Below are 14,899 nucleotides of genomic sequence, written 5' to 3'. Positions count from 1 at the left end.
AGAACGGGGCTCTAAACCCAGTTGTCATAGGGAGGTAAATAGGATGAATTTGGTAGCTGCATGGAGTTAGACATAAGCTTTCATTTTAATGCATTCCTTATCTTGAATGTGGTCCTGTTTTCTTGGGCTTATGCACAGGTCAAAACTTGCATGTTTTAAAGGAAGCACAGTGACCCACACCTGTAACCCCACCACTCAGCTTGAGAGTCTGAGGCAGGAAGATCTTGAGGTCAAGATTAGCCTGGGTTACATAGTGAGCAGCTGTCTCAAAAAAGCCAAAGTGAACTTGTACATTTTAAATATGTGCATGTTAGTATATGTCGGGTATAGAGCAGTTAAAAATAAACGTGTCTGTTTCTGTCTCCACAAAAAATAAATATATTTATTTGTAATATCTTTTCATAATGACTTTGAGGTGGCATTTCCTCTTTATCCCATAGTCCCCTACAATCTGGCTGTTCCTGACACTTCTCTGATTCATTTGAATAATGTAACAGTTCAGAGTTATATTGTATCCTAGTGGATTATTCCAGTCCTTTTCTTCCTTGGCCTGGGACCATGACACATAGTCCTGCAGCAAAGTGCGAGCCTTCTTCCATCCCTTTTTCCATGACGTGTTGCATGCTGGTGTGTTTGGAAGGAGTAGAGTTGGGTGAAGGTGATGGTGTCCTGCCTGGGGGGGTCTCTCCCTGTGATTCTTGGAATGTGGAGCTATCTGCTTGAGAGTGAGAGGTCTTACAAAGACTGTGTAACTGTTCATCTTGCCTGTCACCTTGACTGGCTTCAGGGATATGGGGTGACTGGATATGGGGAAACTGACCTCATCTTTGTTAACCCATTGGTGGGTTCAGAGCTAGATGGGCTCCTAGGAGCTGGGTCTTAGCTGGAAGAAAGGGGCCATGGGGCATGACCTTGGGGCCTATATCTGATCTCTGGCCTTCTCTGGTTCTTGCCCTGTTCTCTCCTTGACTGCCATGAGTTGAATGGCTTTGTTCCACCATGCTCTTCGAAGGCCTAGAAGCAGTGGAGCCAACCAGTCATTGGCTGCAGCCTCTGAATCTGTAAGCTGAAATAAACATCTCTTCCTTTAAATTTCCTCCATTTTAGCTGGGTGTGGTGGTGTACACCTATAACCCCAGCACTCCGGAGGCTGAGGCAGGAGGATTGCTGTGAGTTTGAGACCAGCCTGGCCTACATAGTGAGTTCCAGGTCAGTCTTAACTATAGTGAGACCCTGTCTCAAAAAAACAAACAAAAATAATTCCTCCATCCAAGGTATTCTGTTACAGTGACACAAAGCTGACTAATAAGACCATGGATTTGAAAGAGCTCCTGTGAGAAATGGCCAGTGGGCTCCCCAGAACCCCAGAAGCATGGGGAAGGGGAGACATTGGTTCAAGGGCTTCAGCTTTCCCAGACTCTGGGTATGGGACTCAAGGTTCTTGCCTCTCCTTGTCACGGTCATTGTTGTTATGATTATATTATTATTGTTATTTTGAGACAGGTTCTTGCTATGTAGTTCATACTGTCCTTAAACTCATTTTTGTAGCCCATTGCCTTCTCTTTAGTATCTAATTGTAGTCAAATCCTTGTTTTTCTAGCTGGCTAAATAAGAATTTCTACTAAAATTTAAAAGCAAGTTTTATATTTTATTCATAAAAATGCAAGACTAGGTATTGTGGCCCATGCCTGTAATCCCAGCTGGTTAGGAGGCTGAGGCAGGAAGATCACAAGTTTCAGACTACTTGGGTAAATTATCAAGACCCTATCTCAAAATCAAATTTTAAAGGGCTCAGTATTAGAGCACTTGCCTAGAGCCTAGGTTCAACCCCCAGGAATCCACACACAGATAAGCATTGCAGTGAAATTATTGACCACAAGGGAGTATGAAGTGCAAATGGGTTCTGATAGCCAAATCCTCTTGCCCTGAAGAAAGGTGGTACCAACTACCATCTTTAATATAGTTCCTCAGAATTCTCCCCAGCCCATTGTCAGAAAGAAAGAAAATCATTTGTTAGCTTGAGGTCAGAAAATAGCATCTTATTCCATTTTACAGTGTGAACTCTTTGAATATTGGAGGCTGGCCAGCAGGAGTCCTACTTGGTGAGGATACTGCTCTGCTCTCGAGGACGCTTACTGCTTTCTCATTTTCCTGTTGACTCTGAGAAACTGTGCTGGACACCTAAGTGCTGGCCTGTTGAAAGCACACAACACTTATCTCACGGATACAGGCTGTACCCTCGGCTTGCTGATTGGGTCCACAGAGCCAGGCCAACTGCCTTTCCTGTGAGAACGGGAATAGGACAAACCCACTCGGCCTTGCAAAGGTTTTCATGACTGCTGAGTTGATCAATCTGGGGATAAGCAGCAGTTCTTTCCAGCTTCTTGTAATCTGAAAGCCACCTAGAAATGCCAACAGGATCTCAAGGAGGAACAGTTTTATTCAGAAAGATTTGTTTCTTTTCCTGCCTGTTCCTGTCAGTCTCCTTCCTGAGCCTGGGCCAGTATTTCCTTGGCTTCCTTAAATAAAGGTTTTGCAGTATGTCAGTTCGGTTGGCTCCAAATGTTTCTGTAGTCATGTAAATTGTTGTGAATTTCCAACCAGAGAACTTGGTCTAGGATCATCAGAATTAACACTGAACAGTACTATGGAAATAGTTGTCAGCTCCATCCTGTATTTCTTCAGGGATCCCCTTGTCATCCAGAGCTAATGATGGGTCTGGGGTTTAGAAATGATGTGAGGTGGGATTTAGAAATGATGTCTGTTGTACGCTCAAGAAAGATGACATTCATAAGCCTCAAAAAACATTTCGGGTATAAAAGGTCGCATACGGTGTGAGTCCACATATGAAATGTCCAACATGAGGACCCTATAGACAGTAGGTAAATGGTTGCCAGGGGCTGCAGAGAGGGGATGGAGGCCCTAGGAGGGACTGGTGAGTTGCATGGGTTTCTTTTTTTGGTTTTGTTTTGAGACAGGGTCTCACTTTGTAGTTCCTGCTGGCTCTGAATTCACTATGTGCAGTGTAGGCTGGTCTTGAACTCACAGTAATTCTCCTGCCTCAGCCTCCCAAGTGCTGGGATTACAGACATGTGCCACTATACCCAGCAGCATGAGGTTTCTTTTTTAGGTGATATAAATGTTTTTGGCTGAGATGGTGATGACAGTTGCGCAACATTGTGAATATACTAAGAACCCTTGAAGTGTACATAATAGAGCGGTTAAATGATTGATTTCATGTCAGTTTTATCTCAAAAAAAGAAAACAGCTTTCAGGCGCTTCCCTGGCACTATCAGAAAGCAGTTACCAGAGTTTTTCCAGGATAACCTCATTGGTGACAGTTAGATTCCCTTTGCTCTGAATTAGTCTGTCAGTTCCTATAGCAGCATTTCCTAAGAGGAGTCCTGTCTTCCTGGCAGACCCATCTTCTGCTTTCTGGATCCTATAGTATATAATTCTAGATTAATTCATATTCTTGGTTCCCCCATAATCATACATGTTTTGGAACTCAAGGGTCTGGTGCCATTTTGCTCCTGGGCCTGATACCTCTCAACAGCTATGGACTGCACTTGCTCTACCTCCTTGAACTTCGGGATTCTAGCCAGGTCCTAGCCTGGAGTTGGACAGGGGACAGAGGGAAATGGAGTACAAGCTTTGCCCATTTCATGACTTCTGTTTAGCTTCTTACCTTGTAGTAGTTTTTGAGGCAAGACCAACCTGAACTACATAGCTATACTCTGACTCAAAAAACCCAGAACTAAAACAAATTAAAAAGTAAGCAAACAGGGCCGGGGATTTAGCTCAGTGGTGCCGCCACCTGCCTTGCAAGCACAAGGACCCGAGTTTGATCCCCGGTACCAAAAAAACAAACAAACAAAAAAAGTAAGCAAACAAACCCAGAACTATGAAAACAAAAGATCCTCACCTGTATGATGTTATTGGAGTACTTAATGAGTTTGAATATGGCTAGTGTAGGAGACAGTGCTGAATGCTATCTGGCTTCCTGAGGTGATCATTGCAGTTGCACAGCAGACTGTGCTTGTTCTTAGGAGATTCTGCAGTCTTTAGGCTAAAGTGCCCTGTGTCTGTGGCTCACTTCATTGGTTCAGTACACACATAGATCTGTATGTGTGTGTTTGTGTGTTGGGGTGGTAGCACAGATACACAGAGATATGTGCAAAAGAACTCTGGGAGGCTGGGAATGTAGCTCACCTACATTTCATTATTTGTGGATTGCTTTTCTCATAATTTTGAATTTTTTCAACCTCAAATTGGAAATCTTTTTAAATAACAGTAGTAAAATATAATTAAAGTAAACATAAAAATGGTAGATAGTATTTGCCAAATGTGTGATACAGGGTAATTTCCATAATGTGTAAACTAGGGCAGGGCACAGTGGCATATGCCTATAACCCCAGCTACATGGGAGGCTGAGAGGAGAATCACAAGTTCAAAGCTTACTTGGGCAACTTAGCAAGGCCCTATCTCAAATAGAATGAAAAAGGGGCTAGAGTCTGGCTTGTGGATGCTGGGTTCAATCCCTGTACTGTTTTAAAAATTAATTCAGTAGAACAGTAGGCAACAGGATGAATGGGTTGTCACCATCTATGGGTGAGTTTAAGCCCACTCATAAGAGACATGTGAATAAATGTCAAGATTCTACATATGTGGTATTTAAAATATGTGTATGTATCTTCTCTCCCCCAGTCCTCTCTGACAGAAGCTAGAACCTAGGGCCAAAACAGTGCTACCTCCCAAGCCCACCCCCTTTTTCTGAGACAGGGTTGCTGGCCTCAGATTTATAATCCTCCTACCTCAGTCTCTCATGCTGCTAGGAATAATAACAAAATAATAACAACAGTAACAATGTCAAGTAACAAGGTATATGCCATCCAGATTTAAGATACCAAATTTTAACAGACTGACAAAGCTCTAAAACATTTGTATTGGGTATGGTGGCACATGGCCATAATCCCAACATTTGGGAAGCTGGGACAGGAAGATCTCCCTGAGTTCAAGGCCAGCCTGAACTGCATAGCAAGATTGTCTCAAAAAAACTAAAAAAAAAAAAAAGATTCGTACTGCCTATCTTGTTAGTTTAAGGAGTGTAATCATGTATATTAAGCTGGGTATTATAAATAAAAGGGGTGAATTCAGCTCAAGACTCAGCACATACTGGTGGATGGCAGTGGCATCAAGTGGCTCTGAGAACTTTGTGGTAACTGGCAATGGTGGAACACATGCAAGATGGAGAAAGCAGGCACATGCCAGATACTGAGCCAGTGCAGGCTGGAGGTCAGCCACTCACCACAGCTCACCCTCAGGGTTGCTGCCTCAGAGCCCAGGAATCAGCCTCTGTCCCTTCTAGAGACTCACTCTGCTTCCCAACATGGCACCCTGAGGACCAACCTTCCAGTCTGGGCACATTGGGGCCATCCTGAGCCATATTCAACTTAACAAGGATATTGGCCCTAGGGTGAGGCATAGGTCACCTACCTGGGTGTTAATGTTTGGGCATAAATTGGTGTAACCTCACTGGATGGAGAGAAGAGTTAAAACTAAATCCATGCCCTTCTTCTAGGGGTTTATCCTAAATGTACACCTGGAAAAGTGAGCAAAGAAATGTATAAGGATATTTGTTAGAGAATTGTTTGTAAATAGCATAAGATTGGTGGCAGTTTATATATCCATTAAGGGAGATAGATTGGCCAGGCATGGTGGTGCACTCCTGTAGTCACTCTTGCAGTCTAGGCAGGAGAATCACAAGTTCAAGACTGGCCTGGGCAGCTTAGCATGACTGTGTCAGAAGAAAAAAAAAATTTAAAGGCTGGAGACAGAGCTGTGGTGTGTCACTTGCCTAGCATGGGGGAGCATCTGGTTCAATCCTCAGGACTGTGAAACAAAAACAGAGGAGATGGATCAGATAAAGGATGGTACATCCATGCCATGTACAGCCATTTTGTGCCACTGTACCAAGGAGAAGCCATTTCCAAAGTACTGTGTAGATAAGGCAGATCTCTAAGCGTGTGTGGTGGGGGGCACGAAGGATTGAACCCAGGGCTTGCTCACTGAGCTACATCCCACCTGTTAACTTTTTTTGAGACAGAGAGTCTCACTACGTTTCTTAAGTGGCCCTGGCAGATTCAAACTTGGAATCTTCTTGCCTCAGCCTCCCAGCGTGCTGGGATTACAGAAATGTGCCATCGTGCCTAACATCTAGAAGGTATTCTTTAAATAACTAAAGCAAAGGTGTTAAACAATTTATAATGTGGCAGAATTTGTTTTTTTTTTTTCTTTTTTAAATTTAGGTGTCTCTTTTTTTGGTACTGGGGATCGAACTCGGGATCTTGCACTTACAAGGCAGGTGGCAGAACCACTGTGCTAAATCCCTGGCCCAGAATTTGCTTTTTTAAAAAAGAAGACCTGGTTGCTTAAGTGGTTGAGTTCACCTTAATGACATTCATAAGTTGAACATTTATGAATTGTGTATTTTTCTGTATATATAACACACAAGGCTTATCAAGAATTAAGAGGGAGGAGACACGTTTCTTTATGTGGAAAGTGTGGAAGGGATAAACAAACTTTTGTTATTAGCTGTAAGAGGGGAGAACATAGGTGTGGAGAGGGGAAGGGTTTTCAGTGTGGTGTCTTTTTCTACATAGATTTTGTATTGAAAAAGGTAAGGCATCTTTGAACATTTTGTAATGCCATAGGAAGTGAAAGCAGCTGGATACAGATTTGTGGGAGGATTCCAGATATATATGTGTTTATAAAAAAGAATGGGAGGAAATGGAGTTAGATTTCAGATTTTCTCTTAAAGGGATGAACCCATGAATTTTTCTGTACATTTTGTATTTTCCAAGTTTTCTATTATAATATTTTTCTGATAGATGAAACTATGACTAACCCTTTTCTTTTCTTTCTTTCTTTCTTTCTTTTTTTTTTTTTTTCCTGGTACCAGGATCAAACTCAGGCCTTTGCACTTGCGAGGCAGGTGCCGGAACCACTGAGCTAAACCCCTGTCCCTGACTAACCCTTTTCTTAATGCTTGATATCCTTTCTTTTATGTGAGATTATTCTCTGCCACCATTTCTTTTCTCGCCCAAGAAAGAAAATTCCACAGATACTGTTCATAGTTTTGTTATCCTTTAGTGCTAAAATAACAAGGGTATTTGAAGATGTGAAGTGGGGCACGGTGCAGGCCACAACATCCCAGTCAAACCAGGCACCACTGTCCTGTGCCAGGGAACACTGGGGGACAGGAAGTGTGCAGTGTGCCCCACCTTCCACGATGCCTGCCTCTTCCAGCTGCGGCACCGCTATGCGCAGCTACGCTCTCTGCAGAAAGGTGTCCTAGATCTTCTCAGACAGTATCTCATGATCCTCTCTTTGCTCTTTTTATCTTTTAAAAGAATATCTGCACAGAGACTTGCTCACCTGAATAAGTGCTTGATGAACTTTAAGCTAGGAAATTTCAGCTATCAGAAAAATCCTCTGAAATTGGGAGAGCTCCAAGGAAATCACTTCACTGTCATTCTCAGGTAAGGAATCACAGGTGGGAATATAGAACCTGAGGGTGTCTAGCATCGTAATGAGTTACTAATCAGGTGCAGGTTAGCAGGAAGGCAGAGTAGGTCCAAAACAGCTGAGAGGGCAAATACAGCTGTAGTGTACACTGACCAGCACTTCCTGCCCCACTAAAAACCAGAAAAACACCGTCTTCAAACACTGTGTCGAGAGAAAGAGCACCTGTGATTACATGAGCCACCTGAAATAGGTAAACTCACAGGAAGTGGAGTGGAGGTTACTGGGGGCAGGGAGCAGTGGGTGTAGAGTTTAAGTTTGAGAAATTGTGTAACTTCAGGGAGCAGAGAGTAGAGAAGGTTGCACAACATTATGAATATGCCCCTGGATTATATACTTTAAAATGTCTGAAATGGCAGGTTTATTGGCATATAACAAATAAAGAGCCCTCAGGTGGTTGAGAGAAAACTTTCCAGGAAAGGCATGGAAGCCATTCCATAGCCCCTTGGATGTACATCCCCAAATATGTATGGCTGTAATTTTTTTTTTCTGGATAATTTGGATGCCTGCAGAAATATAACAGGAACTGATGACCAAGTCCAACAAGCTATGAACTCTCTCAAGCAGATTGGATTTATTAACTACTATGGAATGCAAAGATTTGGAACAACAGCCGTCCCTACATACCAAGTTGGAAGGTTGGTATTTAATTTCATAAAGTATTTCTAGATTCTTTCTTGTTCAGAACAAGTGAACCACTGATCCATAGCTTCTTAATTTTCTTTCTATTTTAAGATAACCCATGTACAAAGTAGAAATCAAGAGTTCAAAAGGGTATAAGTTTTCTCCCATCCTTGGTGTAACCCCTGTAGGGTTTTGTTTTTATTTTTTAACACATAAGTGGGCTGAGGAAGTGGGTAACTCAGACCCAGAGTAGCTAGATGGAGACTACTTTACAGTCTGCTAACAAATGATTCCTGGTTATTAAACTTTGATCTATTCTTCCTCTACACTTTCAAGAAAATGGTAGAGGATACAATCAGTGAAGTGGAATTTAATTTCAGTACTCTGATTCACTTTCAGATATAGAAGTCCGTCTAGGTTAAAGTAGATTGGCAGTCTCAAGCATCAATACCTGAACATAAAGCCCAACAGAGATGTGTTTTGTGAGTCATTCCTGTGAGTTAGAAAGGTGGAAGCTACTGTTAGACACAATCCTTCCCTGTGTTTCAGGCCTTCATTTTAGCAAGGTGGAAATAAAGCTTAGGAGGTCTGTCCAAGCTCACTGGTTGATCAACTAGAGTTCTGGGAATAAAGTCTCATTGACTTGCAGTTCATTTTCTTCAGCTAACTATATGAACTTGAATTTACTTTTGTGGTACTAGAAACACAAAATGGTAAATTCTGTCATGTGTTTTCTCTGTCTCTTGACAGTGGTCCTGTGAAGGATAAAAGTCCAGGCAGGAAGACCAGACTTGAATTCTCAGCCTTAAATTACTCAAATTAATAAAGATTTATTACTTAAATTGAAATACTACCAACTTAACAAGTTGGTGAAAGGGAAGTGATATTGGGGCTTATGCAGCGCCTGTTGCTATTTCTAACATATAGTAAGTGCTCAAATAAATGGAAAATAATACTGTAAAATTAAAGCTTTGTGCACATAATAGTCCCAGCTACTCTGGAAATGAGGCAAGAAGATCACTTGAGCCAAGGAGTTTTGTGCCAGATGAGCAACATAGATACTGTATCTTAAATTGTAAATAGATACATACATAACATATATTAGCCAAAGGAAAAGAGTTGTCGAGACGATATTTACAGTAACTAATAATAATAGAAAAATACATTCAGCTGTTCTGATGATAACACATGAATAAAATAATAACATAATTATCTCATGGGACAGTATTTAAGGGAAGGTTGTATCAACTTGAATAAGTAATTTGGCAGAATAGCAGTAATGTCCTGTAATTTTTGTACTCCAAGGATAATTGAGGTAGGCTAGGCATTGTGATGCTTATTCTGTAATCCCAGCTATTTTGGAGGCTGGGCAGGAGAATCGTAAATTCAGAGCAGGCCTGAGCAATATATTGAGATGCTGTCTCAAAGCAAAATTAATTAATTACTTTATTTATTTATTTATTTTTGGTACTGAGGATTGAACTCTGGACCATTGCACTTGCAAGGCAGGTGGCAGCACCACTGAGCTAAATCCCCGGCCCTCAAAGCAAAATTTAAAATGTTCTAGGGGTATAGCTTTATGGCAGAGCACTTGACTGGCATTTGTGAGGCCCTGAATTCCATTCCAGGTACCACCACCACCAAAAAAAAAAAGCTAATGATGTAAATAGCTAATTAAAATGGTTCTACAATTTTTTTTTTTTCCAGGAACAAAAGCTGTATAACTTGACCAAAGGTCAGTAATCAGTTCAAAATGCAAAACATACATTCCCAGAACATACTATTTCCTATTTTCAAGGAAGTCCACTCAGTCACTATAGGACCTCCTGAGGGAAAGAATGAAAGTCTTAAAGAAGACTTGGGCATAGTGGTGTGCGCCTGTGATCTCGGCGCTTGGGAGGCTTAGGCAAGAGGATTGCAAGTTCAAGTCTGGACTAAGCAATTTAGGGACTTAGACCTTCTTTAAAAGAAAAAGATGGTGGGCTGGAGGATGTAGCTCAGACCTGGGTTCAGTCCCCATTATGGCAAAATAAAAAGAAAAATAACTTGAATGCAAAATATATAAAGATCTCTTATGCTCAACAATAAAAAGATAACCTATTCTAAACCTGGGCACAGAATATAGATAAATGGCCAGAAAGCACACAAAAAGTTGCTCAGCATTACAGGTCATTGCAGAATTGCAAGTCCACCACAGTGAGAGGCTGCCTTGTGCCGCTGTGGTGGCTAAAGTCACAAAACAGGTGATGGCAAAGGTCTGGAGAAACTGGAACTAGTAGCAGGAGGAATGTGAGATGGTGCCACCGTTTTAGCAAATGGCCTAGTAGTTCCTTAAAAGGTTAGGTATGGAGTTACCACCTGACCTAGAAATTGCATTCCTAGCTATACACTGAAAGTACCGAAAATGTTACATTGACATAGAAACTCACCCTCAGCATCTAAAAAGTAGAAACAACCCAAGCCTGTCAACTAATGAATGGATAAACAAACTATGGTATATACAGAAAGGAATGACATTCCCTTTGTGTGCAAAAGCATTAACTGAAAGCCAGTCAGAAAAGCCTACACTGTGTATGATTCTTTGGGATGAAAGGTCCCAAATAAGCAAGTCTTTAGAAACAGGGCCATGGCAGTGTGTCAGTAGTGTGGCTGCTAATGGGATAGGATATTCTCTTAGTATAGCCTGTAATCCCAGCTGCTTGGGAAACTGAGGCAGGATGATGGCAAGTTCAAAAATTCTAGATCCAGTTGTGATAGCAAACACTTGTAATCCCAGCATTCAGGAGGCTGAGGCAGGAGGATCACCACAAGTTTTAGGCTAGCCTAGGCTACATATGAGATGTCTCAAAACAAACCAAAGCACTTATAAAATTGTGTGAGTCTTGTGTGACAGTTTCACCAGGCATGGTGGTACATGCATGTAAGCCTATCACTCAGGAGTCTGAGACAGGAGGATTGCCATGAGTTTGAGGCTAGCCTGGGCTCCATAGTTCAGGGACAGCCTGAACCACATAGTGAGACCTTGTCTCAAACATAAAATTGTATGACAATTTTAGGACAGCTCTGTGAACATAGCAAAAGCCATTCAATTGTACACTTAAGTGGGTGAATTATATGATGTGTAAAGTATATCTCAATAAAAATATTTTAAGAAAAGGCAGAATAAACCCTCATGTTCCTGGTTAAATGATTATTCACCAAGGACAAAAGAAGCTTTTCATATAGTGCTGGGAAAACTGAATCCTACATATAAAAAATTGAACTAGGGGCTGGGGATTAGCTCAGTGGTGCTGCCACCTGCCTTGCAAACACATGTTCCCAAGTTTGATCCCTGGTACCAAAAAGGTGAAGCTGACCCTTATCTTAAACCATTTATCAAAATATCAAAATGGATCAAAGAGCTAAACATAAAAGCTACAAATATTAACACTCTTAGAAGAAAGCATAGGGGAGAACTTTATGATTTTAGAGTTGCTTGTAGTTTCTTGGCTGATACCAAATACACAGGCATAAAAACAGAAGAAAACAGCTAAAAGTTGGACTTGTCAAAGTTTTGAACATTTGTGTGTCAAGGGATATTGTCAGCAGAATGGGAAGGCAGGCAGCTCAGAGAGTGGATTAAGATGTTTGCAACACACCTGTAATCCCAATTACTCGGGAGGCTGAGGCAGGAGCATTAAAAATTCAAGGTCAGCCTCGGCAATTTTAGTTTTTCTGTTTTGTGTGTGTGTGAATCATGTGTTTGATAAGAGACTTGTATCTAGAATATGAAAAGAACTACAAATTCACCAAGTGCCAAAAAAACAAAAAAATTGTGGAAATGGGCAAAGGACTTGAGTAGACATTTCTCCAGAGATTCATCAATGGCCAGCCAACACATGAAAAGACACGTGCCACCACTAGGCCTTAGGGACACGCTGTGTCGCCAAGTAAATGTTGGTGAGGACGTGTTGCAGTTGGGGCCCTTGCACAGCCTGTGGGGATGTGAAATGCTGTAGCCATTACTGAAGCCAGCGTAGTACCTCCTCAGAAAACTAAACGAAGCAATGAATGTTACGGTAATGTGACCCAGAATTCTACTTCTAGGCAAATACCCCAAAGAAAGGAAAGCAGGAACAAACAGTTATGTGTGTACTCATGTTTGTGATATTATGTGAATAATGCCACTATTCACAGCGAAAGGTAGGACCCAAATGCCCACGAACAGATGTGTAAATAAAATATAGTATATATAAGTAGTAAAATATAATCCAGCCTTTAAAGGAAGGAGTTTTTAGCTGAGCATGGTGGCACATGCCTATAGTCCCAGCACTCTGGAGATGGAGGCAGGAGGATCACTGTGTGTTCAAGGCCAGCCCGAACTACATAGCTCGACCTTGTTTCAAAAACAAAAAAGAATTTTTATAGATGCTATGGTATGGATATACCTTGAAGCTAACTGGAAATCAGCCAGTCACAAGGATAGTGTGCAGTTCCCCGTATAGGAGGTTCCAAGAGAAGCCGGTTGTAGAAAGAAGGGCTGCTGGCAGGGAGTTATTGTCTGAAGGTAACCAGTTTCAGTTAGGAAGATAAATTCTGGACATGATGGTGCTGATGCTTGCACAGCAACACGTAGACAATCTGATGGAGCCGAGTATTTCGAAGTTGATAAAATAGGGGCTGGGGATTTAGCTCAGTGGCCCTGTGCCTTCCTACCAAGTGCAAGGTCCTGAGATCAATCCCCAGTACTGAAAAAAAATTTTTTATGAAAACTTGCTACAATAATGAATTTTGGGGCTGGGGATTTAGCTCCATGGTTCTGCTGCCTGCCTTGCAAGCACAAGGTCCTGAGTTTGGTCCCCAGTACCAAAAGAATAAAATAATGAATTTTATGTATGTTTTACTATAGTAAGATAAGGTGGGAGAAGGGAAGATAAAATAAGTAAAGTACAAAGCCTCTTGCTTTGTAGTGTGTTATAGGATGGACTATTGTGGGCCCACATATATGTATTATGACACTGGGTGCCGAGCCTTCACAGTATATAGCAGTAAGAAGTCTGGAAGGTGAGGAACTTAAATATACCAGATAGTGGTAATACTTATTTCATTTTTGTTTGTTTTTTTTTTCATTAAGTTTATTAGTATACTTGAGGTAATATAACACAGTTATATTCATTATTGGGAAATTGTACCTTTACATGATGTATTTTGGTTCTTATTTTTTCCCCCATCCCCCTGCCTTCCTTTTACCTCCTCCCTATTTACTAAGACTTTGTTTCCATTTGTTCCTTTTCCTTTTTTCCTTTCCCCAACCCCTCCCAATTCCCCTAGACCTTTAGACCTTTTCTTCCTATTTCACATTCTCAGTGATACATTTTGATCCTTTTGTACACTTTTAGTTTTTCACACAAGAGAAACTATTTGATAGTTACACATGTGTGTCCTATTTCACTTAAGAGTATGGCCTCAGTGTGTATCCATTTAGCTATAAATGTCTAGTTTCTCATTCTTTATAGCTGAGTAGTACTCCATTTTATTAAAAAAAACCACATCTTCTTTATCTAGTCTCCAGTTGAGGGGCAATTGGACTGTTTCCAAGCTTTATTATAGACTGTGCCACTATAAACATGGGTGCACATAAATCGCTGTAGTATGATTCTTTTCTTTTGGAAAGATACCAGCAGAGGAATCGCTGAGTCAAATGGGACCTGTAATCCTAGTTGTTTGAGGTATCTCCATATAAATTTCCACAGTGTTTGCACCAGTCTGCACTCCTACCAACAATGGAGAAGGGTTCCTTTCTCCTCACAACCCCTCCAGCATTTGTTATTGGTTGATTTCTTGGTAGCAGCCATTCTGGGGTGAGGTGGAATCTCAGTATTATTTTCATCTGCATCTCTCTTGATGACCGGATGACATTTTTTCATACGTTTATTTGCTGCTTTTACTTCTTTGTCTGAGAAATACCTTTTCATTTCAGATACCCATTTTTTAATTGTGTCTTTAAATTTGGGGGATCAATTTTTTTTAAGTTCTTTGTATATTCGAGATAGTAGTCCTTTTTCTGAGGAGCAGCTGGTAAAAATTTCTTCCCACAGTGTAGGGTCTTTCTTCTGTTGCAGTGCAGAAGCTTTTTAATAAGATGAGAGTTATTGACCAAGTTATTGACTTTTTGTGCTAGTTCCTATGCTACTGAGATTTTGTTTGTAAAGTCTTTTTCTATGCCGGTATCTTTCTTTTTGAGACCGGGGATTGAACTTGGGACCTTGTGCTTGCGAGGCAGGCAACAGAACCACTGAGCTAACTCCCCCAGCCCATCCTATTGCAGTATCTTCAAGAGTTCTACCTAACTTAACTTCCAGCAAGTTTAGTGTTTCTGTTTTAATATTTAGGTCTTTAATCCACTTCAGTTTTAGTTTAATGCATTGTGAAAGATAGGGATCTTGTTTTTATCTTTGGCAGATTGAAATCCAGCTTTTCCAACACCTTATTAAAGAGGCTGTCTTTCCTCCAGTGAGGATGGTTGGCTCCTTTGTCAAAGGTGAGGTAGCTGGGTATGTCTAGAGTTGTTTCTGCATCTTCTAATCTATTCCACTGAACCTTGGGTCTGTTTCTTTGCCAGTACCATGCTGTTTTCATCACAGTGGCTTTTAGTATAGTTTCAAGTTGGGGATTGTGATACCCCCTGTCATGTCTCTGTTGCAAAAGCTAT

At 41.2% G+C, this 14,899-nt stretch overlaps 1 protein-coding gene across 2 annotated transcripts in view; it reads left to right on the top strand.

Moving 5' to 3' along the window:
* Positions 1-14,899, top strand: part of Pus7 (pseudouridine synthase 7) — a 58,636-nt gene that overhangs the window by 22,551 nt on the left and 21,186 nt on the right. For both annotated transcript variants that reach the window (XM_010634026.3, XM_010634027.3), the window contains 2 exons: positions 7,413-7,541; positions 8,097-8,222. In XM_010634026.3, coding sequence (XP_010632328.1) covers positions 7,413-7,541; positions 8,097-8,222 — 255 coding nt within the window. The remainder of the gene's footprint in view (positions 1-7,412; positions 7,542-8,096; positions 8,223-14,899) is intronic.

Source organism: Fukomys damarensis, unplaced genomic scaffold (genome assembly GCF_012274545.1).
Source record: "Fukomys damarensis isolate Sample0158 unplaced genomic scaffold, DMR_v1.0_HiC HiC_scaffold_4, whole genome shotgun sequence".
NCBI classification, from domain to species: domain Eukaryota; kingdom Metazoa; phylum Chordata; class Mammalia; order Rodentia; family Bathyergidae; genus Fukomys; species Fukomys damarensis.
The sequence above is the reverse complement of the archived record's forward strand: the minus strand, read 5'-3'. Positions and strand labels throughout refer to the sequence as shown.